At 58.3% G+C, this 24,836-nt stretch overlaps 9 protein-coding genes across 9 annotated transcripts; 3 read left to right on the top strand and 6 right to left on the bottom strand.

The window, feature by feature from the left end:
- Positions 1-3,615: 3,615 nt before the first annotated feature.
- Positions 3,616-3,810, bottom strand: TRAVEDRAFT_110674 (uncharacterized protein; the record flags this gene model as incomplete). Its single annotated transcript, XM_008034485.1, has 1 exon — positions 3,616-3,810. The coding sequence occupies one exon, from the start codon at positions 3,808-3,810 to the stop codon at positions 3,616-3,618; it is 195 nt and encodes a 64-aa protein (XP_008032676.1).
- Positions 3,811-4,329: 519 nt separating this feature from the next.
- TRAVEDRAFT_157916 (terpenoid synthase) lies at positions 4,330-5,997 on the bottom strand. The gene is made up of 3 exons (XM_008034484.1): positions 4,850-5,997; positions 4,625-4,798; positions 4,330-4,558 (listed from the first exon to the last, which is right to left on the bottom strand). Exons 1-3 carry the CDS (start codon positions 5,948-5,950, stop codon positions 4,397-4,399), a joined length of 1,437 nt encoding a protein of 478 aa, XP_008032675.1. The 5' UTR covers positions 5,951-5,997; the 3' UTR covers positions 4,330-4,396.
- Positions 5,998-6,628: 631 nt separating this feature from the next.
- TRAVEDRAFT_101879 (uncharacterized protein) lies at positions 6,629-7,153 on the bottom strand (the record flags this gene model as incomplete). The annotated part of the gene is made up of 3 exons (XM_008034483.1): positions 6,629-6,700; positions 6,756-6,884; positions 6,941-7,153. Coding segments are annotated over 3 exons (414 nt in total), but the record flags the coding sequence as incomplete, so codon positions are not given.
- A 184-nt stretch (positions 7,154-7,337) lies between these two features.
- TRAVEDRAFT_55085 (uncharacterized protein) lies at positions 7,338-10,437 on the bottom strand. The gene is made up of 12 exons (XM_008034158.1): positions 9,877-10,437; positions 9,356-9,516; positions 9,188-9,292; positions 9,071-9,136; positions 8,954-9,019; positions 8,774-8,904; positions 8,690-8,720; positions 8,532-8,641; positions 8,140-8,482; positions 8,042-8,089; positions 7,492-7,989; positions 7,338-7,436 (listed from the first exon to the last, which is right to left on the bottom strand). The coding sequence occupies exons 1-12, from the start codon at positions 10,241-10,243 to the stop codon at positions 7,419-7,421; spliced, it is 1,944 nt and encodes a 647-aa protein (XP_008032349.1). The 5' UTR covers positions 10,244-10,437; the 3' UTR covers positions 7,338-7,418.
- A 215-nt stretch (positions 10,438-10,652) lies between these two features.
- Positions 10,653-11,668, top strand: TRAVEDRAFT_41455 (GTP-binding protein RAB5; the record flags this gene model as incomplete). The annotated part of the gene is made up of 8 exons (XM_008033908.1): positions 10,653-10,689; positions 10,745-10,769; positions 10,828-10,886; positions 10,942-11,002; positions 11,058-11,085; positions 11,141-11,146; positions 11,201-11,477; positions 11,532-11,668. 8 exons carry the CDS (start codon positions 10,653-10,655, stop codon positions 11,666-11,668), a joined length of 630 nt encoding a protein of 209 aa, XP_008032099.1.
- Positions 11,669-12,098: 430 nt separating this feature from the next.
- Positions 12,099-14,803, bottom strand: TRAVEDRAFT_16251 (ras GEF; the record flags this gene model as incomplete). Its single annotated transcript, XM_008033535.1, has 6 exons — positions 12,099-12,641; positions 12,697-13,014; positions 13,065-13,399; positions 13,456-14,170; positions 14,232-14,477; positions 14,528-14,803. The coding sequence occupies 6 exons, from the start codon at positions 14,801-14,803 to the stop codon at positions 12,099-12,101; spliced, it is 2,433 nt and encodes an 810-aa protein (XP_008031726.1).
- Positions 14,804-16,020: 1,217 nt separating this feature from the next.
- TRAVEDRAFT_157904 (DUF292-domain-containing protein) lies at positions 16,021-17,381 on the top strand. The gene is made up of 8 exons (XM_008034482.1): positions 16,021-16,068; positions 16,129-16,134; positions 16,188-16,320; positions 16,373-16,463; positions 16,525-16,601; positions 16,656-16,750; positions 16,803-16,958; positions 17,018-17,381. Exons 1-8 carry the CDS (start codon positions 16,039-16,041, stop codon positions 17,294-17,296), a joined length of 867 nt encoding a protein of 288 aa, XP_008032673.1. The 5' UTR covers positions 16,021-16,038; the 3' UTR covers positions 17,297-17,381.
- Positions 17,382-20,288: 2,907 nt separating this feature from the next.
- On the top strand, positions 20,289-21,781 carry TRAVEDRAFT_112071 (uncharacterized protein; the record flags this gene model as incomplete). The annotated part of the gene is made up of 7 exons (XM_008034481.1): positions 20,289-20,529; positions 20,581-20,704; positions 20,760-20,831; positions 20,891-20,911; positions 20,963-21,047; positions 21,199-21,564; positions 21,623-21,781. 7 exons carry the CDS (start codon positions 20,289-20,291, stop codon positions 21,779-21,781), a joined length of 1,068 nt encoding a protein of 355 aa, XP_008032672.1.
- Positions 21,782-22,033: 252 nt separating this feature from the next.
- TRAVEDRAFT_138431 (uncharacterized protein) lies at positions 22,034-24,039 on the bottom strand. Its single transcript, XM_008034480.1, has 6 exons — positions 23,953-24,039; positions 23,743-23,895; positions 23,474-23,684; positions 23,194-23,422; positions 22,931-23,136; positions 22,034-22,873 (listed from the first exon to the last, which is right to left on the bottom strand). Exons 1-6 carry the CDS (start codon positions 24,014-24,016, stop codon positions 22,228-22,230), a joined length of 1,509 nt encoding a protein of 502 aa, XP_008032671.1. The 5' UTR covers positions 24,017-24,039; the 3' UTR covers positions 22,034-22,227.
- Positions 24,040-24,836: the final 797 nt, after the last annotated feature.

The following is a 24,836-nucleotide window of genomic DNA, read 5'->3' as shown; positions in this document are numbered from 1 at the left end:
CAAAGCAAAATCTTGACCGAGCCGCCAACGCGGACGCGCCTGTACTCGCTGGACCCTGCCTAGCATTCAACATGTACCCCGTTTCTGCGCTATCTACCGCCTCCCATGCGCCCACAACTAGACCCTGCACGACCGGGCCCGCTCTCTCTCCCACCGGGCCTGTTTGCACGCCCAGGGCGCGCTCCGCTGGGGCCGAGGTACGGTGTGTGGCGCTCCAGCCTGAAGTCCTGGGACTGCTCTACCGCGGCAACGAAGCCCCCCGATGCAGCCGTAGAAGCTCCGACGCACGGCTGCAGAGGACTGAGGGGGCTCTTCTTCTCTTCTGCGGGAGGCCCGTGACCTAGATCCGCCGGTACCTGCGGCCGCTGCGCTGGACTGCACCTTCCGTCACAAGGACCACTTGGCGATACCTTCGGACCAGCTCTTCCATCGCTCAGGCAGCAGCTGCATTTCGTCTACACCTTTCTGTCGACTCCTTAGGCCTGAGGCTGCAATGTTCTTGCTATAGCTTGATACTATTGCCTACGCAGACGCAACCATACACGTAATTCATACGTGCCCGCTTCTCCCGTGAGCCTCCTTCGCGCATGAACGCGAGCGAGCAGCAAAAACCCGCGGCCGTAATCGATAATGGCCTGCGTCCCACACGCCCGCATCCTTCTCGCAACGTCCGTCGATCATCGATCCCCATCGTGGCTCGCATATCCTCCCCATACCGCAGCTCTGAACCTGGAGGCTCGCACCCGCCCTGATCTTCTGTCTTCTGTGGCGCAGACGCAGGCGCACGAGACGTATCGCATCTACCACCCCATCATCGCTGCAACCCCCAATCGTGGTTCGCGTGGCCAGACCGCGACACGCTGCACGCTCGCATGGCCGCCATCGATGTGGCCTTGGCGAGCTTTCGTGCACCGTGGCCCGGCCGGGCGGCGAATGGGAATCGAAGGCGACGCGCGGTGGAGCACCGTGCTCTGCGCTGAGCATGCGACGTCCCCGTAGCTCGCGAGCTCCATCCTTCGCGAACTGCATGGTCCGTATTCAAGCTGCATGTTCCGTGCTGCATGATCTGTGCAGTCTCTTCCTGCGCCTGCGCTGCCGCCACCGCAGCGGGGTCCAATGCAATGCTATGAATAGGCGACATGGCACACACGGCAACACGCCCGCCACGCTCGGGGCAGATTCGAACACTCACACAGGCTCTGCGAAGCGCGCAGCGAACGTCGATGTCGACGTGCGCCGCTACGGCCGGCATTGCATCACCACCACTGCTTCACCCTTCTCCCGTCTCGCAGCAGCAGCCCTCTGCACATTCCTGGTCGCGCGACTCCCCAGGCGGCAATACAATCTCCTTGAGCCCCATTCAAGCCCCCTCCCCCACATCCCCTTAGCAGATTGGCACGCCCCACTCGGCCACAGTCGGCCACCGCGATCCGCGTGTGCCTCCATGCCGTCCTGCGCATTCTATAGCCAGCGTCGATATCACAGTCTTCGGGCATCGTGCGTAGCCCAGGCCCGCACGGGGTGCAATAACGAGTGCTGCCGTTATCTTCTGCATGGTGCCGGGCACTGGATGACCGCATCGTCGCTCGCTGGAGTGAATATTATGACGCTGGTGGCGGACCCGCGTTCCCGCCGCTTGCGACCTGGCCGGCCTGGCCTGGATATCCGTTTACGTGCGTGCAATGCTCGTCCATCTCCATCGCAGAATATGCATGGACGTCGACGTCGACGTCGCAGAACTATGAAGGGCCTCCTGTCCACGTTTCGCCGACATTAAGACCCGCCGGCCGCTCGCATGCAGTTGCGAACTTGAGCCCGCGGTGCAGAGGACGAACTTAGCAGCTCGTCCTTATCGTAAAGACGATGCCGCACATGCAGCGGTGGGAACGCATCCCGGAATCAGTGATAGAGATGTCTGGCAAGGCGATGACGTCCCGTTCTCCCGGTCGCCGCGGATGAGGAAGTATGTTGCCGAGCGAATGGACATGGTTCATTATGTCGTAACCTACGTATGTTGGACGTCCAGTAGAATAATAATCACATCTATTCCATGCTCGAAGATAGGACTGTACAGCGAGGCGAACGATCCGGCAACAACGGAGAAGAAGAGAACCGCACGGTGTGGAAGGATGGCACCCGCCGTACTTGAAAGAATGTCACATAAAGGGAACAAGGGACGTTCGACAAGCAGCGGCACGCTACGCGGAGATAGGGCATCGCGGATGTAGAGAGATATTGAGGCGTTGTACTGAACGATTGGTGGCGCGTAGAGAGCGGAGATGGAGAATCTGGGACATCAACGGACGAAAGCTATGTGCCCCGGCTTGCGAAGACGGCGTAGTTGAGGGAGGAGACTATCAATCACATTTAGAACAACATACGTGGCGGGCTGACAGATGGGATTTACTCAACGATTACGAATGTCAGGCCCCAGGATGCAATAACACGGCGTCATGGAGAGCAATTTTCTACAGGACGGTAGGTCACAGGTCAGTAGTATTGAGGCAGAGAAGCCGAAACCACGGACTAACCTTCACATTCCGCCACCAGCGGAGTATGCTCTGGCACGACCCATGGGTGGACGGACCCACTCCTTGGACTTGCGTCGTGGGTCTTGTTCGTGCTGAGCGAAAGAGGACGACACTTCTCCAAGAGCGCCAGCCAGAGAACTCGAGCTACTGCCGAAGAACGGTGGCGCAGAAAGCGAGACTATTTGTGTCGGTGGCGGTAGCATCTTGCTGTAGGAGGCGAACGTGACTTGGTTTGGCGGCTCTTGTTCCAGTACCGGTATCGTCAAGATGTCCTCGAGAGCCAGACAATCAAGAGACGAAGTAGCAAAGTTGTCTGCCCAGATTTCAGCCACCGGAACAGAAGAGCTCGGCGCGACTGGAGGATACGAAGCCCAGTCACAGATAGTACTCAAGGCGCCCCAGAGGTGTGTCGATTCGCCTAAAGTCGGAACGCTTGGATAAGTTTCAAGCTGCAAGCCCAGGGTGGATGTTTGAGACTGTAGAGGAGTCCCCAGACTAGCGTTCCCGATATAGCTTTCAGAGAGAGGTGTCGAGTTACAAGGAAGGAACTCCTCATAGTAGATCTCCAGCTGTCTAGCCATGTGTGCCTTGTAGGATCCAACGCACTCTTGAACGCCGGCGGCGGGCCCCAGAACTCGAGACAGCGTATCATAGCAGGCCTCGCGCTTCGTTTGATCGAGCAAGGCGACGTCGTCCTTGGGAAATACTGATTCAATCCGTGAATCCCTGAACCTGCGCGTGTAGCCAGCGGGGGGACGAGGGGGAACGTCGAGCTTAGAGGCCATTTTCTGGAGGACCTGACCAGCCGAGGAGGACTCCCTGACAGGGACGCTGCTCAACCAGGTAGTGGGATCCACAGTGCGGAGGATGTCGCGCTTTGGCCTGACGATACTATGGTGATCCGATGACGAGTACTTCGCCGGCGTAGGAGCTACTATGGGTTGGAACTCCGAGGTGACGACGACGGGTGTGAGCAGCGCAGGAGACGAAGGTGCGCTGTCGGTAGCTGAGTCGCTCAGGCCGGGGCACAAGTTGGCAGGAGGTACAGCCGGGGCAAGACAGCGTCGAATGCGTCGCTATAACATCAAGGTAAGCATATGAATATGACTTCGCGGTTGAAACGTACCTGCATGCGCATAGCGTCGGTTTTCTGCTCTACTGTAGCGCGCTTGTCTTCCTTGGTGACCCTGAGGCCCTTGCTGTGGAACCAGTCGTAGATATGTCGGCGATCGACCTTGTGGCGCATCTGGATCTGCTGCCGAATAGCGAAAGACGGCATCTCGACGACGCCAGGCTTAACGTAGCTCTCGAGCTCCCTGACGAGCTCGGGCCCAAGGCGCACGGCCAAGGACTCCGGATTGACGCGTCGTCTAGAAGAGGCGGAAACTGGAGGAGGTGAATGACGGTCTACGAGGAGATTTCTGTTGTATGGGTCATCTGAGATCATGCTCCTACTGATCCGCAATGGCTCAAAGTCTGATGGTGCTGAGCGTTTGGTAGGGATGAAGGTGTCGCAGCTGTGTCCGATGAGAGACATTTTTACGGGGATCGACAGGAAGATAGGCTAGAGGAGGTTTTGGGAGGGGCGCGAAGGAGAGGGGGGGAGGAAGAGGAGGAGAAGAGGAAAACGCGCCTCATATGGCGAGCGCAAGCAGCTCTTCACTTGACTTCACCTGTCACCTGCCAGGACTCCGGCCACCGCGCTGCCGCGAAGTGCGTACGGCTTGGGCGCGGGGTGGGTGGGCTGGCCATGGGACGGCTATGCTTAGAGTTCTCCCTGCATAAGACCGAGCTAGTGGGCTGCTCCCAGCGAGAGCTAAGCGTGTATGCATGTGATTACTGCAATATATGTAAGTTAGCCAACATCAGGACGTCCGTTTCACCACCCGCTCCGTCAACACCTCCAGTGCTGCCTTCGCATCGCTGTCTGGCAGCACAGACAGCACCTCCCGTGCCTTATCAGCATGCGCACGCGCAAGATCTCGTGTGCGCTCGACACCAGATGATCTCCGAACGAGATCCCTTGCCTGTAGAGGAGGATGGAAGATGTCAGAAACTGGTATGTCTTTACAGAACATATGTCAACAACATACCAGCTCGACGTCGCCTGGCTGCTCGAACTTGCGCTTGATAAGGGGGCCCATCTCGGGGTGCTCTTCCCAAGCGAACAGCGCTGGTCCGGTAGCAAGTCCCAGCTGCAGATCGGCTCCGCCCGGCTTCCCTAACGTCGCGTCGCCGGCTTCATAGTCGAGGACGTCGTCCATGAGCTGGACCAAGTATCAGTATACGCCTTACGCATAGAACACAGTACTTCTCACCTGGAACGCAATGCCAAGGTTGCGCCCATAAGCATAGGCCGCCTCCTTCCACACCTCGCCCTCCTTGCATCCCCCGAGCACCACCGCCGCCCGCGCGCCCTTCGCCATCAGACTCGCCGTCTTCAGGTACGTCTTCTGCAGGTAGATGTTCCAGTTGTCCTGCCCGACCGTCGGCGACAGCCCCGCAAGACCCAGCGCGTCCGCATGCACGGCCTTCAGCTGCAGAATCTCACCCTCCACGAGGTTCGCGATCACACTCGCAATGAGCTCGACCACCTCGTTCTCCCCTAGCCGCGACAGCGCCGCACTCGTCCGGCCCAGCAGGAAGTCGCCCGCCAGCACGGACAGCTTGTTCCCGAACGCCGCGGGTGCAGATGCCGCGCCCCGCCGCAATGGCGACTTGTCGATGACATCGTCGTGCAGCAGCGACGCGACGTGGATCATCTCCACAATCTGCGCGAGCCGGAGCTGCGTCGGGAGGAGCGCCGCGGGCGCCTCGACGGCCGGGATGTGGAGGGACGGTGGGAAGGGTGGCGGCAGCGGCGGCTGGTGAGGTGGCCGCGGCGGGCGCAGGGAGAACGAGCTCGAGAACGACGCGGTGTTGTCCGGCATGCTCGGGTTCCAGTCGTTCAGCACGTCCGCACGCGTCAGTGGCTGGTCCAGCTCCTCCGCCCGCCCGCCCGCGCCCTCGCAGTCCGCCGCCCACTTCTTGATGTACCACCCGCTGCCGAGCCCGTTCGTCGCTTGCGAGAAGAGGAGGACGAGGAGCGGCCGGAGCTGTTTTGAGGGGTGCAGGAAGTAGTACTTCGCGATTTCGGTGAGGGAGGGGTGGGACGAGCCGAGCAGGTTGAGCAGCGTCTCCCGTAGCTCCTTCAGCTGCGGCGCGACGAGGGCGTATGGGTCCGGGCGGGGGGCGGGGGCCTTGGGCACCGCCGATGTCGCGAAAAGGGCGTCATTTACTGGAGGCGCCTGCGGTTGTGCTGTGGAAGCCTTTTTCTGTTGGACGTGTACGCTGTAACTTCTGTGCGCGCGAGCCCGCGTGACCGAAGCTGGCAGTGGTAGGCAAGGCCGGCGGGCCCCAGCAACAGCGCATCGTCGCATGACCAGCAAGGACGCTACCGCGGGCGTCGAGAGGGATGAGACGGGGGAGAGAGGTGACGTTGACGTCGAGGGGGCGCGCAGTTGGCTATCGGAGGGTCCGGGAAGGAGGTCGGTGAGACAGCGCCCAAGGCGCGCGTCCGTATGTAGTCTCCGCGCCCGCTTCCGGCCTCCATAGTCGCCGCCTCGTCCCACCCCCGCACGTTCTCCAATCAATTCCCATGTATTTTATCGCACCACAAACACCTCTCAAGCTATTACACAGCATACGGCGGTCTCGACATCGTGAAGAACCCGGGACACAGCACATTTTCAGGCCCGACCGTGAGGAGCCTTCGTGGGACCCGATCTGAGGACGCGCAGTAACTAAGGCTCGGGAGTCGCAGCGGATCGCGCCCGAATGTCGAAGGTTGTGGGAGGATTTTTGCATGCAGGTACCCGACAAGATGTCATAAGGAACCGCGTAGGCCGTCAAATATTGCTGTTCAAGGTCTTCAATTCGCGCTGGCGATTTGCAAGGTGCGAGAGGATACGAGGAGGCCTACTTCGGGGCCCGATGATGTCAGCACGGGCCGAGGTAGGTAGGATACGAGGCCTTGCGCGTACCTCCTTGCGAAGTCCCATCGGAGTGTAAGGGTAGCGTTACCGCGTCCCCCGGTCGGCTCGCGGGCTCACGGGAGGAGCAGGAGGGGCGGCAAGTGTCTGGCTGAGTTGCGCGACCGGCTTCTCCAGGTGTTCAACCAACGTTCTGCCCTGCAAGCCGAACAAGAGGATGAGCAACGTCCACTTTTAACAGTATTCTGCTCACTTTGTTCTCCAAGACGTCCCATGGAATGCTGGTCTCGGAGTTCAGCGCGAGCAGCATCAGGGGGTCGTCATCGTCGTCCTTGTCATCCTTCTTCGGTGGCTCTATGGGGAGCACAAGCAGGTGGCCAAGCTATCACACAAATCTATCAGCGACTTAATGAATAGAAAATTAAAGCAAGACCAGACCTCTGAATCCACCCTACCGACATGCTGTTCCCGAGTCTCTTGCCAGGTCTCGGTGGATAGGCCCACGATCACTCGGACATGGTCCTTCGTCTTACTGGGGTCGGAGGCGTAACACACCAGCTCTCCTTCCGGCGTGAACAGGGCAACAGTGTGTAGATTTGGCGGAGCGAGCACACGAGAAATCAAAGTGCGAAGGTTGGTGAGATTCAGCATGCTCGCGGTCTGTGCAACAGGGACACAAGCGAGAGCAAAGTCGAGTTAAGCATATATATGCAGAGGCGCCTAGCGGGGCTCAAACGGTACTTACTCGGGCGCGGGAGGACCAATCACATCAACGCTAACACATTCGGTGACATGGATACTACGCGCATGCAAGAAGCATATATTGACGAGAGAAGGAGGAGCTGGGGTCATGTACACGAACATACTTAGGATAAGATAGCGCAAGAAAAGGAGCAGCGAGCTCTCAGAAACCCATCTAACGTTTCTGGGATTGCTACGAACGCATATAATCAGCATCGAAATGCCGGAAGTGCAGCTTGCGCACTCACAAGGTAAGCCATAAGCTGCGCGTAGCCAGGCTGGCTTGCGGCAGAAGGGGGCATGCCAGGCATCGGCGGTGACTGCTGCTGCTGAGCCTGCTGAGCCCCGATCATGGCCGACGCAGGGGGCATGCTGTACGGGGGCATCGGCGGCGGCAGGGACCCAGTCTGCGCAGGCGACTGCTGGGCCTGACTGCCTTGCTGTAACAGGGCCAGGATGTTCGGAGGCAGGCCTGGGATAGATGCGGCAGAAGCACTCTGAGGAGGCTGCTGAGGCTGTGGTGGCGACGACATCGAAGCATATGGGTTCGCGGGCGGAGCTGCGCTGTGGTTGGCACCGTACGCCGGCGGCTGGGGTGGCATACCCATCCCGTTCTGGTTGTAGTAGGGCGCTGGGGCTGCGGGAGCTGGCGGCATCTGGGGCATCGCCGGCGGCGCAGGAGGAGCCGCAGGAGTAGGAGTAGGAGGTGCGGCAGCAGCTTGGGGTTGTTTCAGTGCGGCCAGTAACTATGAGCGATAGGTTAGAACGTGACAGTAGTGCGAGTGAGTCCAAACCCACCTGCTGAACCTTCTTCGCCTGCTCAAGGCGTTCGCGTTCATCTGCGGCCTAGGATACAATTTAAACATAGCGCTACCTGTAGCTGTATCAAGACTTACCTCTGCAGGAGCCGATGAAGATTGGCCATACGTGGGGGGTGGTGCACCATAGCCAGGGCCACCTCCATAGGAACCGGATCCATTGGACCTATGGCCGCCCCGGTTGTTGAAGTCCCCACCACCACCGCCACGCGGGGCCCGGCCGAATTCATCTTCGTTAGAACGATTGCGGTCGCGGTTCCAGTCCCGCCGGTCGCCTCCATAATCTTCGCCGCCGCCGCCACCGCCACCGCCATACCCGCGACCCCTTCCACGGCCGCCACGGCCGCCGCGACGACCACGGGTATTCGGCTCTTCCCAGTCACGCTGTCTTTCGAAACCTCCATGCTCTTCCCGGTCACGGCTACTTGGAGCTCAGTATGGTAGACGATTCACGAGCCAACGATACATACCGAGGTGAACCCCCACGGGGGTCATCGCCGCCGGAGGCTGCGAAAACGATCTCCATTACGCCATCTTGAAGTCCTTGGTGACGAAGTCGGTCGTGTGCCTCCTCGCTCGCCTGACGAACATGAGTCTTTGAATTCGCTCTGAAGACCGCGGGACTCACCCTCGTGTCGTAGTATTCGACGAAGCGTTGGCTAATCGCACAGTCAACTTAGTATGAAGCATGCACAAGGACGGAATGTCTTACTCAGGGCGGTCGCCTGAAGGCCCGACGGCCTTGATGTCCCCGAATTGCTGGAATTTATGACGTACCTCCCCGTCATCGATAGGTTGGTTGGACGGGGAGCGAAGAGTGACGAGCAATGTTCCTTGAAGCTCCTACAAATGGTATTAGTGACATTGCATATACAACTAGAAGATAACACACCTGCTCCCGTTGCCGATCTGCGCCTTTGCCGTTGTCGTCTCGTGGCAAGGAGTAGTGAACGTCGATCTAGAACGCTTAGTGAATCGTGACTCGTCAGCGGGCGATAGGTTCACTTACAGGACGACCACTAATCTCGGACCCTTGCAATCGATCCCGCGCTCTCTCGGCAGCCCGCAAATCGAACTACTCGTGGATGAGACACAAACTCATGATGTGCGAAACATCAACACTTACATATGTTACGAAGACCATTCCTCGGTTGGCGATCAAATCGAAGAACGTCTTGATTTCACCGTGCTCCTCAAACAGCCGTCTTACATCGTCGCTGCTAGTTTCGTACTGTGTTCGCCGTTGATTAGAAGCCGTTGGTGGGGTGCTTATCCGTGAACGTGGTGAACTTGCCTTGATGTTACGTATGAAGAGGGTGCGGCAAGGTCGCTCGCGTTGCAATCGTTCCTCAATGATGGAGTCGTGTACCTTGTCGTCTCGCTCGCGACGCTGCGGTTTTTTCTGTGGGGATCGTCCGTAGCCGCCACCCTGATTGTAGTTCTGGTCCGAACCATCTAACGGAAACAGTTAATGGACGTGAGAATGTACTCGTGGCGTTAACGACGTAGGCGACGCAGTCCAAAAGAAGACTCGAAAATACGAAAAACGCCATCCCTGAATTCGTGTGCAACATAGCGCTCCTCTGCTAATGCACGTTTTGAAGAATATCCCCTCAGCTGGGATAACATTTTGAAATCAAAATTCCCAGAGGCAAGACGTCGGACGCATGCTAGAGCTCAATCCACGGGTCCAGAGCTCAAATTCACGGTCGTGTGTCAAAAAGTGCAGCTTGTGCACCCGAGGTTCTGAGGAACCTCCGCCTGCACGCCTACGATGGACGAACTGAAAGCTTAAACGGGGACACTCAAGCGCACCTTCAAAGCCATAACCCTGATCAAAGCCGCCAGATGGATCTGGCGCGTTGTACTGCCCGGGACCAGGAGCAGCATAGTTGCCGTTCTGATAGTAAGGATCTTGTGGCGGCATTGACTGGTAATTATTGTTGTAGCCGCCCATTTGGCCTTGCGGGGGACCTTGATCATACTGGGCTGCATTACCGTAGCCACCGCCGTACGAGCCATGACCACCGCCACGGCCGCGGCCGAAACCTCTTCCTCTTGGGGCGCCGCCGCCCCGGTCATAGCGGTGGGATCTATCAGGACCAGGCCCATAGTTGCCGGGGGGTCCACCTCTGCGGGGTGGACCGTCATAGGATCCTCCGTATGGATGGTGCCGGTTCATGGTCTCAGAGGTCTTCAATAGATATCTTCAATCTCGCGATAGGATATGCGCTCAGTGACGTGTCGTGCTTGTCGATTTCAGGAGATAGCTCAGTTGTGGTCGGCAGACAGATACTATCGGTTGAGGAGATGGTCGCAGGCGGCTGAGCTCAAATTTGCAGGAAGCGGGGTGGCAGAGAGCAACGTTGTGAGTGCAGTGCGAAGGTGGTGGTCAAGAGGAAAGAAAAAATGATCAATTTCGTCGACTTGTGGAGAGGAAGCGCGTGGGAAACCAATCCGCTTTCGGAGGCCCCTCCGTGGGCGCCTAGCAGTGCCCCGAGGAGCCCTCGCCTCATCGGCGTCAGCGGCCTGGCTGCGCGATGGCAGACACATTGCCTCCGCCCGCCACCTCCTCCTCGCCATCCTCCGCCATGTCCAAACAGTTCCAGTTCAAGCTCGTTCTTCTCGGTGCGTCCAATATTCGAAATGGGTCGGAATATGCCTTGTCTGACTGCTCCTTCAGGCGAATCTGCGGTGGGGAAGTCCAGGTAATTCATTGCCGCTTCGGTCCTGCACGTATATCCGTGTTGAGCTTCGCAATGCTAGTCTCGTCCTGCGCTTCGTGAAGGACCAATTCGATGATTACCGGGAGAGCACCATCGGTGGTATGTTGTAATACACCTTCTATTAACCCAGGACCCTGAACCTGAACCCCACAAGCCGCGTTCCTGACCCAAACGGTCACTCTGGAGGACTCGACTACCGTCAAGTTCGAGATCTGGTAAGACTTCTTCAAAGGCACCTCGGTCTCTTTAACCTCATCGCGTTTGAAATAGGGATACCGCGGGCCAGGAGCGTTATAAGGTATGTGACTCTGCTCGCGTGAATACTGTTCGGAGGCTGACATGCTATACTCCAGTCCCTTGTAGGTTTCCCTTCACGCCGTGTAGCCGGTTGATCCTCATACACGTCATTTCAGGCACCAATGTACTACCGCAATGCCAACTGCGCGGTAGTGGTATATGATATCACGCAGTCCACGTCATTAGAGAAGGCGAAGTCCTGGATCCGCGAACTGCAACGTCAGGCCGACCCATCCATTGTCATTGCTCTGTGCGGCAACAAGCTCGATCTTGCGGCCCGCCGCCAGGTCTCTCAAGAGGAGGCGAAGAAGTACGCCGAGGAGGAGGGCTTGATGTGGGGCGAGACCAGTGCCAAGAGCGGCGAAGGTGTTTCCGAGATATTCAACGCTATCGGTACGTCCCCACCTCTTGTAAACTCGGGTACTCGGTTAACTGGGTGCCCCACAGCCAAGAAGCTTCCCCTCACTGCCGCGCCGTCTGCGCGAGGCGGCGCTAGCCGACCGGGTGCTGCGGGCAGGACAGGCGTCGACCTCAACAAGCAAGCCGCCGGTGGACAGGGCCAGAATGAGGCGTGCAACTGCTGAGCATCATGACAATGCCTTCCGACGCCATCTCCATCTGTCATTCCTACCCCCACACTGGAGCCCCCCACATCCCCTTTTCCTGCAGGTTACACCTTTCCCCGCTTCGACCGACCTTCTCATTTGTAATCTACACCTTTCAAATCATTCTGTTATATATGGACTACGTTTCGGGGATACCTAGTACACCTGTGGTTCCCTCCCTTTCGGTCTGTACCAAGAACTATTTATGATTGACAGGCGTGTGATATACCAATTACAGGTGAGCAGAGGATACAGCAGGTAATAATGATCGTAGCAATAAGAAAGAGCGGCATACAAGAGTGTAGATCAGCGAGAGGCACAGGCACCATGGCCCGTATAAACAAACGAGTGAAAACGGAGGACGGAAACGTACATATACCAATAAATATTGACCACCGGTGGTCGAGCTCTAGAAGCCTGCTAGCTCGAGACCCTTGCGGATGTCCGCGTGCTGGAGCTCAGCCTGCTGAAGCTCCTGGCTCTTCATCCAGAACGAGCCCTGGTCCTTCTCCCCCGCGACCGCGATGTTCGCGTCAACGTACGCGACGACGCTCGCGTCCTCCGCGAACGCATACGTGCGCGGCTGGTGCCGCACGATCGCCTCGATCGCCTCGTACCACCGCTCGCGCTTCGCGAAGTTGATGAGCGACAGCGGGCTGCTCGACGTCGAGGACGAGGAGAGGATGACGGTGTTGTCGGGGGCCTGCGTGTTCGCCGCCTGCATGTCTGCGAGGTGCATGCCGATGTAGGGGATGCACGGCCCGTCCACTGCGCGCTGCGAGAGGCGGTACGCGGAGAAGCTGCCCGTCGGGTCGTGGTACTTCGCAAGCTGCTCGAGATGTGAGCGACGTCCGACATGCGCCCAAGTGAGGTGGAGGCGGCTGACGACGGGGCTCGACAGCGCGTCGACGAGAGCATACATCGAGGCATAGTTGTGCAGAGTTTTGCATTTCTGTCAAGGGGACACCCATCAGCTCTGTATGTCATGGCGAACACAGCCCGCTCACCTCAGCGATCTTGATCCAGAAGTCGATGGTGTCTGCCCGTTTGCCCGTGCTCTCCGTGTTCAGAATGCTGGTCTTGACCCACGCGCACAGCTTCTCGTTGAAGGCGTTAAACGCGGCGAGATGCTTCACTCCGTTCCCGGCCGGTGATTTGACCCAGTTGAGGCATTCCGACACACGGATGCGTGAATATAGCTTCTGTTCGTGGATGCAGAGGTGCTCGGCGAGCAGCAGCGTGTCTATTTTCAGGAGATCGCCTTTCGAGCCTTTGCTCCTCTTGTGTCGGGTGGCGGATACAGGTGTCGCGGGAATGTTCGAGATCTGTGTGAATGTTAGACGATGCACTGTGTAGCGCAGAAAGTGCTACTCACGTAGCGCTCCAGCGACTTGAGCACCTCGCGAGCGGTGTTGGCGAGCTGAGGCGGCTTGGTGATCGACGACACAAAGTCGACAATCCGCCGTGCAAGATACGCGTCGTCCTGGAGGAGGCCATATTCCTCGATCCATAGGTGCAGCACGGCGAGGACCCGGCGCCGAGTGGGCTTTAGCCTCCTCTCTTTCCACTGCTCCAGCTCCTTCAAGTTGAGAGCGGTAGGGTGGCTGATGTTGAATTGCGCTAACAACAGGTCGAACACTTCCTCGGCGGTAGCAAAGGATTTGTAGGTCGTCAGGAACGCTTGTCGGTATTTCGTCTCCTGGACAGGCTCTGCACAACGTTAGTCAGCGGCGGTCTCGACGACGTCAAAGGAAAGCATTACTTACTTGGAAAGTCCACGGTCAGCCGTTCAACGAGGGCGCGCAGGCTACCAGCGGATACGGCTCCGTCCGGTTGCAATTGAAGTTCATCTTCGCCGTACATAGGTCGCAGATACCAGGTCCCGTGAACCACTTTTGCGTCGTGGAAAGCCTGGGCCTCGTCGTCCCCTGTGATTTGTTTGACCTTGTCCGGACGCGACGTCGCCGCCCTCGTCGTACGTGTGAACGCATCGAAGGATTCCGCAACGACCGGGCTCGCGATAAGGTAATCCAGCTCCTCGACGTTGTGTGCTTCAAAGAGTGTGGTGAGCCGACTGAGAGAAGACTGGTCATCTATCAGCAGAGGGCGGCGGCGCATGTGGCGAACGACCGCAGGCTTCGCGGATTCGGACCGCGATCTCTGATGCTCGGAGGGAACGATTTCGCCGGAGGGCAGTGAGAGACTGCGGCGGCGAGAAGGGGTGCGAGGGGTGGATGGCATGGGGCTCTGTCCTGTGGGTGGCGGAGTGGACACAGTGATAACCTGGGCACCATCCTCCTCTAGCGTAGGCCGGGGTCGTGCCTTACGTCTCGAGATGGCCACTTCAGTGGGGGAGAGTTCGGACTCTATCTCCAGAAAGTTTCCGTCTATACCCTCATGGGGAGGTACGAGGGGGCTCAAGACGTTGGCTAAGCTCGGATGGATAGCGGGGTCGGACCCTAATTGCATGATAGTAGGGACCTTTGACCGGTGTAGCGCATAAGCGGATATCCTGTTTGACACATAACAGCAATACGCTTACCTTCTCGCCATCGACCAGCGGCATCCACTCGTACCCCCGCTGTTCGCCATCGGGACCAACCGCAAAAGGGTCGGTCAGCTGTGAGTCGGGGGAGCCCTGGAACCTATCTGCGTCCTCTTGGTAGATCTGCACGTTGCCGCCACTATTCCGCAGTTTGTCTGCGAGGGCATCGGAGATCGGCTCCACAAATGCACTCGGGATCCAACCAACGGTGTCGTCCTCGGGGCGAACGGCAGCCCACCATCCCTGGGGTAACATGAGTCGCCACGAACTAGTCAGAAAAGACAGCTACGTACAGTTTCCTCCTTCTTCACGACCTCCAGGATATCATTTCGGCGGAAGGACAGTTGGCTGCCATCCTCTGCGTTGTAGTCATACAGACACAACACGTAGAAGACCTCCGCCGACTCCGGGGTGAGAGTCTCTTCTGAAGAGGTCGCCAGGCTGGTGCGCTCTGGTGAACTTGCGGAGGGCGGCGTGGGGAGCTCGGGGCTCGACAAATTGGGGTCTATCCACAGTCGAGGGAGGGGAGCGCCGCGCTTCGCAGGGAGACGAGAGTGTGGACCAGCCATGTGCAGCACTTTAGGGCGGGAGGGCGTTCAACACTGCATGCACCGGCAGCTCACAGGTACACCAAGCGGAGTGAGGGTAAGATGGCAAGCTCAGGCTTGCGCTGCAGTCCAGTAAGTACGCGGGGGAGATCGCATCGCGGGAGTATATCTCCAGCGCAGCGGCTCATATGTTCCCCTCCTCAGACAGCTACCATCACAAACGTGATTGCCCACATCTACGGACCAGGACCCAGAACGTCTTGCCTAATCTAGGGCTTTAGACGCAGATGTATATTCGTACATTGGAATACGCCCATGGTCTCAACTTGTGTGGGCACTGTTCTATACGGGGGGAATAATGTGTCCAACGCACTACCGGCCCCGCGAGCTAGACAGCTTCCTGACAAACGCGCTTCTCAGGACGGCGCGACCGGATGAGGCCAAATTGGAAGAGCGGAACCACTGTGAACGGTCGTGAGCATCGTTCTCTGCTACCAGTTTAAGTTCACTTACAGCCGTACAATCATAGCGACATTTGCCAACCAGGGATGCCAAGGCATGACGCCGCCCGCACCAACCGCCTCTCCCAACTCCGTCTCGAACAATGTGGGCGGCCCGCGGGCGCATTCACAGGCACAGGGTAAAGGCTCACGTACTACGCATGATAAGGCCACTTGACAGGAGGCTATAGGGTTTGACAGAGGGGCGAGTGGGGGCTGTATGTCGTGGGACACCGGTACCGAAGGTTCAGGTAAACTTCATGTGGGTGAATGATACATCTGTTGCCGCCCTGCGGGCGTGAGCGTCAGCAGTCTGTTGCATGGTAACCTATCCAGAAGTGGAAGAAAGGCCCGCTGCGTATGCATACCTATCGGCTTCCTAACATGCAAAACAATCCACGCAGTTCTGTCCATCGTTAAGCGCGCCGCCAGTCTCCCCGAAGACTCACAGCATGTCAGATGCGCGGTATGACGTGAAAGTTGAGCAGATAGGATGTCCTGACTGCGTACATGTCCGAGACGTGGCCAAGTACGAGCACCGCGCGCGTTTGCAAGTGAGAGGCATCATCAGAAGGTGTTGGACGCCCAGCGCGATGCGCCGAGGAGGCCGACGTTGCGGGGAAAACACTGCAAAACATTTCCCCGGGCTGGATCGGGCCGTCAGATCAGATCGGATCTAGCTCAATGGGCGCTCCTCTCATCATAGGCGTCTAATTACACACACTGTCTATCCAACACCTCCACAACTCTCCGAACATGGTGCCCTGGAACTCTGCTAAAGCAAAGGTCTGTAGCTATTACACGTATGTCTGCGCGCAAGGGTGACTGATGTGCTGCCGTGTATAGGTTCAACTCCGGTACTACCGACCAATGCTTGGATCCAGGCTCATTCTTATCCTCGTGCTCTCAGGCTAGGCGTACAGAGGCTGCGGACCCTGCAGGAGAAGAAGAGTGCCCAGGCAAAGGCCGCGCGGAGAGACATAGCCCTTCTGCTTGAGAAGGGTAAGGTGGAAACTGCGAGGATCAAAGTCGAGAACAGTGAGCACCTCCCGCATCGCCGTCCAGCGTGCCCGGCCTGATAGTCCGCCAGTCATCAATGAAGACGTCTATGTCGAGCTACTGGAACTCCTCGAGATGTACTGCGAACTCCTCATCTCGCGCTTCGGGCTCCTGGATCAGAGGTCCGTCCGATTCCGTTCCGCTAGTTCGGCCCATTGACGTACATATTGGCTGTTCGGACAGTACGCGGGAGCCAGATCCAGCCGTGAGCGAAGGAGTTTGCGCCGTGATATACGCGGCGCCCAGAACAGAGCTAAAGGGTACGTCAATCATGCATTCACCGAGCTAGCGGTCCAACTGAGGTCTCGGCGCAGAGCTGCAAATTCTCCGCGACATCCTGATGCACAAGTTCGGCCGCGAGTTCTCGATCGCGGTCATGGAGAACAAGGATAGAATAGTCAGTGAACGTGTACGTGCTTCCAACTAGTCCTCCCCGGCTGCGAGTGACCGTCGTGTTCTAGGTCACCCGGAAGCTGGATATATCGACACCGTCATCGGCGCTGGTCGATGCCTATCTCGGCGAGATCGCGAAGGGGTACGGCGTAGCGTGGTCGCCCCCAATCCCACCGAGCACAAAGGACGAAGACGAGGATGGGGGCCCGGACGGAGGCGTCACGGTAAGCTCGCGCGTCTCGCCCGAGCGTGCGGAACCACTGAGCCCGGTATGGATATATAGGAACGGCCGGAAGAGCCTGCGACGCCAGCGAAGGCAGCAGCGCCGTCTGCGGCTCTGGACTCGCCGAAGCCGCTGGACGCTGCAGCGATATCGGCGGAAGCCAGGAGCGCGGGCGTGCGCACGCCCAAGCTTCCCGAAGTTCCGGTGGAAGAGAAAGCGCCGCGTGTTGAGAAGTCGGCGGGGCTCGCGAGCCCGCCTGCGGATCCCCCCGCGAAGGCTCCCCAGGAAGACGAGTTTACGGCGTTGGCGAAGCGTTTTGAGGCATTGAAGAAGCGCTAGCCTGCGGATCGGAGATACCGAGGGTTGTTGTACGTTCATGGAGTAATGTAAGATCTTTGTTTTGTACCACAGACGGACACGGCCCGGCGAGGAAGTGAGTATGCACTCTCATACCGGTACTTATCGGGTGCTATCTGTTTAGACGGGGCCTGATGGCTTCATTAGCCGCACCTACGGACATTCGCGGTCTTGAATTCGTGACGTCGCGAGGTGAGTTGGTGGTCGCAGGTGCCTCTCGGCTACATCGCCGCGAGACACGTGCTTTTGTCGACAGCATTTTGTGTGGATGAGCGCGACAAGTCTCTCAGTTACACTCGGGTATGTGGATCCCAATTTAAGTAGTCTGATTATTCCGAGCTACAGGCAATCTCATGCCCTCAACAAATAGAGTCAGAGGTGTTCAGACATCCACCGCACACATTCATAGGGTTCAACGTCCGGGCTTCCAAGCTAATTCCGGACTCACCTCGGGAGGCTGCAGTGCCCATCCAGTATCTACGCGAACGTGTGGGTGATTCACGCTGCGAGGCTGAGCCGCCCGGATCGTGACGGGCTGTCGGTTTACTCACCGGCTACGGCAATAGGCAGGACCTGTGTGAGCGGCGGATCACGCTTCGGCGCAGGGAGGCAACTCAATGCCGCTGGCTGCCCCGTCGGCGGAATTTTGGTAGGGTTGCGTGGTGCCTGTACAGCAGATGCGATTGCTCTCTGGATCTGTGTCCGGCTGGCCGACGGTCGGGACCATCCGTTCACCCCTGCTCAGGTTGCCCTGATGTTGCCCTGATGTCAACGTCATGTATCGCCTATAGTTACGTCGGAGAAAAAACGCTATGTTTTGGAACTTGTACTCACATGCGACGTGGCCGGAGGAAACAGCAATCCGAACCAAAGGCGCGTAGTAGAGTCGGGTAAACGACGGATCGCATCGTATTCGCTTGCGCACCTGTCGATGACCACAGTCCCATGAATATTAGCGTCGATATCGCGATGGAAACAAGGCTCTGGGTCGTGAGAAGGGCGTCGTGATTATGACATGCGTGCCAGCTCGCCGCGGGAAGCTCGGCAAGGGAGTATACACAAGCACATGTCATGTGCGTGTGTAACGATTCTTTTACAGTGGGTGCCCACCGTGGCCCTCTGTACGCGCGGGTGGTGCGGTACACATATCGTCTGACATTCCCGCAGGTCTCGGCCGATGGCAGTCGTATCTGGGTCTAGATGTACATCCCATAACGCACGGCGAACGACGGCGTCCAACCGATGATCAGCGCGGCCCAAGGAGTGCAGCGGCTCTCAATGACGCACAAGAACCGCGGTGTGGATGCCTACGAAGGGCCATCGGATGGAAGAACCATAAATCCGAGGCAGAGAGGGGGATCTGGACAAGCCGAGATTCTCCATGAGTCCTTCCTGACCGTCAGACTCCGTCGCCGAACGATAGTGTCGCAATACTTCTGCCCAGTGGCCGCCGAACCTGAGCATGCCATCAGACCGGATGGTATGTTTAAAATAGCGGTCACGAAACATCACGTACCTGGAGACCTGTTGCGAACCATGATAGCAGTACTATAGCTGCATGGCAAGGTATTCGAGAGTAGGACGCACCGCGGACAAAGGTGCACCACCGCGTTCTGCCGCGACGACATCCGACGGTGTTGACGCGGTCTCGATTCGAATTGCGGAACGGACTGGGGTGCTACTCGGCACCTGTACACCCCAAGCCCAAATCCAGGGATATGTCGCTGGCCCGGCCGGCGCGTGTGCACCACGAACCTAGTCGGCGGACGACCGCAAGTCGCATCCTCCGAGATCGAGCGGACCGGATGGTCGCTCCGATTGAGTTAAAGAGGCGTTCAACAGCCACAGGAAGCGCAGGGTGAAAAAGATGGGTCCGGGGAAGACACCAGTTCACCTTCCTTTGGAACGCGCGAAGTGGACGGGGAGGGCGCGCCTTCCCATCGCCTGAGCTCCGCCCAGAAGGTGCGACTGTACCCGGCGCGTTCTGGGCGAGGTTGAGCGAGTGCTGGGGGCTCGTATCGCATCCGGATCCATCTGTATATACGGTCGTATAGCTATTCAGAGGCTTGAGGTTCCATGGATCAGGCATCAGCGGTGCAATTACCAGGACAAGGTGCGGAATTTCCCGGTGACATCCTGGAGTCTGCCATGTGGACGTGGCAGTAAGTCGGCGATGGGCCTATGCGCGCTCTATTACTCTGTATCTCACTGGGGAGCACAATACTCGTCTGACAGCGGTCCATGAGAAAGAGGGATCACATGTATGCACAGCCCGCTGAAGCTCACGACGGAGACTGGAGCTCACTCCGCCGAGCTGGCGGGTGCTTGCAGGCGCGGTGTTCGGACTCGGGAGTCGCGCAAGGAAGAGATGAGATGCGAAAGCGGCAGAAGGAGGGCCAATGAATGGGCGCAAAGGGGACCGGCGGAGGGATAATTGGCCATCAAGAGGGCGTCGGACTCGTGTGCGTCGAAGCGGGGCACTGGTGGGCTCAATCAGGATCGAAGGAAAGCGGAGGAGCTGCGGGCAGGTTCGGGGGCGCGCCTCCCACTGGGCGTGCTGGCAGGCGTTGATGGCATGCTGCAGGAACGGGCAGGACGAGTACGAGAACGGAGAACCGAGCGCATTCGAAAGGGAAAGCCGAGCCAGCCGCCCGTCTCAACGCGGCCGAACCTTTCCACGGAACGCTGCCCGGGCCCCCCGCCACCCGTCGGGGCACGGAGATGCCCTGCCCTCCAATCCCAGCCGCGCACGTGACGTCCGATTTGTACGGGACTCGGTTCGACGAGATGTCCTCCGCCGTCGACTGTCGTATGCCGCGCTCCGTATATATATCACCCCTTCAGAACCGTTCCTTCGCCTCCTCCGTTCGCAGCCCTCATGCTCGTCTCACCATCCACCTCGCACTACCACCAAATGCAAGTCGCCTGCGAACACCCCTCCTGTCTCGACCACCATGAAGACGACGACGACGATATGGACACCGACGCCGGGTCCGTGTTTTCTGCGCCTGCAAGTCTCGGCTTCGCACCCAGTGTCGCAACCTCCGCGACCTCCCATGACTGGGACATGCGCTCGGCTTCTCCGGCTCCCTCAATGTACTCTATGACCAGTTCACTCCGCGCCGCATCATATCGCCACGAGTTTGGTAGAGGCATCAACAACTACTCCGAAGTGTACCGCCTACCAGCGGACGACGAGGAATTCGAACGCCTCGGTATGGTCCCTGCGCAGCGTTGTGCCGCAAAGTTACTGATGCCATCAACAGACAGCCAACACATCATGTTCATGGAGGCGATGGGGAAGTACCCCCACTGTATGGAGGAAGTGCTCGCGGACGAACCGGGAGTATCGAAGACCTGCGTAGACCTGGGTTGTGGAAGTGGCAGCTGGTACGCGCACTACGCCCCTCCCGTGATGCTGTGTGCCTGATTCTCCGGTTTCCAGGATACTCGACGTCGCGAAGGATTTCCCACACTGTAGTGCGGTCGCAGTAGACCTCGTTCCCATGCAAGACGTGTGAGTGGTCATGAACGGGCGGCTGCGCCAGGGTTCACTAACTCAATGTCCGGACACAGAAACATGCCTCCGAATTGCCGGTGAGTTCGCCAGCGCGTGCTCCATAAAACATACGGCTCACACCCTACCAGGAGCGAGGTTGACGATATCAATCTCGGACTGCAGCACTTCTACGGCGCATTCAATGTCGCGCACGCCCGCCTGGTCTCATCCGGAGTACGTGCCCCTTCCGCTTTCGGACTTCGGGGTCGGTGCCGCGGGCGCCTGAGATTCAGATCGCCCAGTGATCGAATCTCATCGCAATCTCCGTTGCTTCTCGTGTTACCAAATGCGGCTCGCGTGTCAAATTGACTAACCTTTATCTCAGATCCGCGACTATGCAGGGCTGATCGACGAGATGGCGCAGACACTGCGTCCCCGGGGTCTCATCGAGCTCTCCGAGTTCGACTTTCGCGTGTACGACGTCGACAAGACGCCCATCCTGCCCTCGCGCCTCGAGGAGGAGACTCCGTGGCTCGCGCGCTGGATGAACATGGTCAACGTGGCCGTGCAGCAGCGCGGCGGAGAACCGGACGCCGCAAATCACCTCGAGCGCTGGGTGCGCGACCAGCCGCTCCTCGAGGAGCAGGTGTACCGCGAGATCTGGTTCCAGACTGGCCCCTGGAAGGAGGGCCACGATGCACAAACAGCACGCGAAAACCGGATAGGCGCTATGATGCGTGATGATATCCTGGTACGTTTGCGTTTCAAACATATAAAACACATGCGGTATACTCATGCAGTGTCTGTAGGCTTTCTTGAAATCTGGAAGGCCGCTCCTTCTCAGCAACGGACTCGACGTCTGCATGGTCGACGAGCTCGAAAGCAATGCCGAGCACGAGCTCCGCACAGCCGGCGCACAAACCTACATCCGCGTCCAAAGCTCGTACGCGAGACGAAAAGCTGAATAATGCCCGCTTCTCCTTCCCCTGCTTGGACTATTCTTGACATATCTTATAATCGCGGACGCTCGCTTCGCGCTGTATCCTGTAATCCTGTATATCCTTATTCCGGACCCATCCCCCTCCACACACATCGGGTCGCAGGTGTCGTCGTCGTCACACTGTTAATAGCATAGCTCTCGCGCAATCCATCTCATTTGCATGCTGTCTTACACAGTGATATCATACATGCGAGACGAATCGGCGGTGAGTCGCGGATATACTATAGATGCTACAGGGACGTAAAGGAATGTGAACTAAGGGCTACGGCGCCAGTAAGTTGGACACCAGCCCCGCAAGAAGTAACGAGAGTCAGACAAGATCATTACGCGCACGACACGCTAGCGTCCGCGAGGTATAATATTACAGTACCATGACAAAACTCGACACGCCCACGCCCCCTCGGGCCCTCAGAATCACAGTGCACCGTACTCCGGCGGCGGCACGTCCGCGCCATAGTCGTACCTGATCGGTGGTGGCGGGTGCGTGCGGTCGATACGGTCCGCGATGATCTGTATGAGGCGATCCACCGCCGCCGCCGACGCAGGCGACTGCGGCTGCGCGGACGACGCCTCGGACGCCCCGGACGAGACCGCGACACCGGGCGGCAGGCTCTGCGCCGTCTGCGGCGGGGGCGACGACACGACGGAGCTCGTGCTTGGGTGCGAGGACATCTGCGGGGAGCGTGCGGCCTGCAGGCCCGCGTAGGGCGAGTTGGCCTCAGCGGCGAGTTTGGACGGCCGGGGGGTGCCTGGCGCGGAGGCGCCTGCTTCCTGTGTGGCGGGCGTGGGGGAGGGGGAGGGCAGCACGTACGGCGACGGCGAGAACTGGGCTTTCGTGTAGGCGGTGGAGGCTGCGCGCCGCCTGCGGCGGTACCAAAGCGCAAGGGCTGCGAGGATCAGCAGAACGGCGATCCCGCCGACGATGGGCCCGACGATTACCCCCACGTTTGTCTTCTTGCTGGCAGATGCCGAGTCGTTGACGGGCGACCCCGTCGTACTAGGAATCGAGCTTGCAGAGCTTGTACCTGTACTTGTACTTGTGGGTGTAGAGCTGTTGGAGCTGTGCGTTCTCGGTCAGACTCGGTTCTGAAATACGGAACGTGTTAGGGGCACGAACCTATTTGTGCCACCAGCAATGGCATTGCCGGAGTCCGCCAGCAGTGTGACCGAGTTGAGCCAGAACTTCAATCCGCCGCCCACTCTAGGTGTGATGTTAACCGTGTGCGTCGTCTGAGGATCCAGCCCCTCCTGGTAGTAAAGCAAGGCGTCGCCAATCAACCACATCGTGCTAGCGTTGTACGTGCTGACGTTCCCATCGAGGTTCTGCCACATGTGGTCAGTAAAATCCACCATCAAGTCAACTACGCGTATTGGACTTACGACATCATACGTAAAGCCACCCCAGTTGCGCGACCCGTTGACGGCGACACCGCTCCCCTCGAAAGAAAAGGATACCGATGCAGGGGCGTCCTGGACCTCTTGAAATGGCGCGGGGTGGTCTTTGCTCGGGATTTGGCCATTCGGGTCGCTCTGAACCTTCCAGTCACCGCTGTACTGCAGGAATGTGGTGTTGGTCGCTTGGTATACGATTGAGGTGGGAGCGCCGGCGCTGGACGTGACTATCAGAATGTGACAGTATACGCTGGGCATGCATGCTCACCCTGCGGGAAGAGGACGGGAGATGTCTGCACGATCAAACCAAAATTGACCCGAGGCTGAAGCGTCGGCGGTCACAGACACATTGTGTGTCCCTACAGAGAGGCCATCCTTGGAGTACAATGTGCCCTCAGTTGCTTGGAAGGACTCGGAGGCACCGTCGATAGAGACCGTATACGAGCAGCTGGTGTTGCCAAGTAGGGAGACGCCGGTGCCTTCAAAGTTATCCGAGTTGACGCGTGCATAGATAGAACACAGAACGAGAAAGCTCACCATAGAATAAGAGGTCGAAACGAGCACCAGGAAAGGCGGTAACATGATATGACGCGCCTACACCGTCGTTTCCGCCCGCGCTGTTGAACCCGCCTGAACCGGAGAACCAGGGCTGCCAGCCGGTGTTCGTCCAGTCACCAACACCACCATCCCCTGCGGTGCCATCATGAGATGATCTTCAGGATTTGCATGTCAAGCGAACAGACGCACCGTGGGGTAGGTACTGGATGAGGGGGCTTGAGTCGTCGATGGACACAGTCCACTCGCTGGTCATGGTGCTGTGGAGGTGGAAGCTACAGAGTGACCAGGTGGGACGAGCCAGAGGCTCGCTTCAGAAGACCTGTATATAACGGCGCCATACGCGGTATAGGCCCTGCGCCCGCCCTGGCGATACACAGTTATGCGGACTTGACGCCGTTGCATGTGGTTTTGATTGACAGACTGCCGCCCAGAATCCATGTTCCCGAGCGAACCTACACACTCCTTGCACCGCATCGCATGATGAGGACCCGCGCACAAAGCAGCTATGCAGTATCCGGCGGGGCACGGGTTCCGTCTCCGCAGCGAGCTCATCAATTTTAGGAGGTCATGGTTTCCCTCCGACGGGGACGGTACTGCGATACTACTACCGAAGCACAGCGCGCGGCAGGAGAGCACAGGGGGGCAATCCCACACGTACAATGTCGCCGTGATGTTCGGAGTACGAACCGTGAGGATTTGTTGGCACATCCCGTTCGAGTGCGCTTATGCATAGTACGAGGCTACCGAGAGCGTATCAGAGCCACTACCTGCCAGTTGACTGTTCGTGGTAGATAGAAGCCACTTGCCTGACACGCGAGATAGTTATCGCCATCTCGACAGACAGCATCGAAACTGTAGGCAAATTTGTAGATGCAGAAGCAGGCACGAGCAGGAGGCGGGATAGAAGATGTGCAAAGAGCTGGCGCCAAAGCGCTCGGCAGAATGCGAATATTGACGTGGGCGTTCAGTAGAAACCATGCGGGCGCTTGTGAACGCACTCCGCACTCCGACGTCTCCCCGAGGCGTTTCAGCTCGAGTCCGCGTGAGTCCGTCCAGTTCGTGCTCAAAGTATC

The sequence above is a fragment of the Trametes versicolor genome (assembly GCF_000271585.1).
Source record: "Trametes versicolor FP-101664 SS1 unplaced genomic scaffold TRAVEscaffold_1, whole genome shotgun sequence".
Taxonomy (NCBI): Eukaryota; Fungi; Basidiomycota; class Agaricomycetes; order Polyporales; family Polyporaceae; genus Trametes; species Trametes versicolor.
Note: the sequence above shows the minus strand (reverse complement) of the source record. Positions and strands in the feature narration are given on the sequence as shown.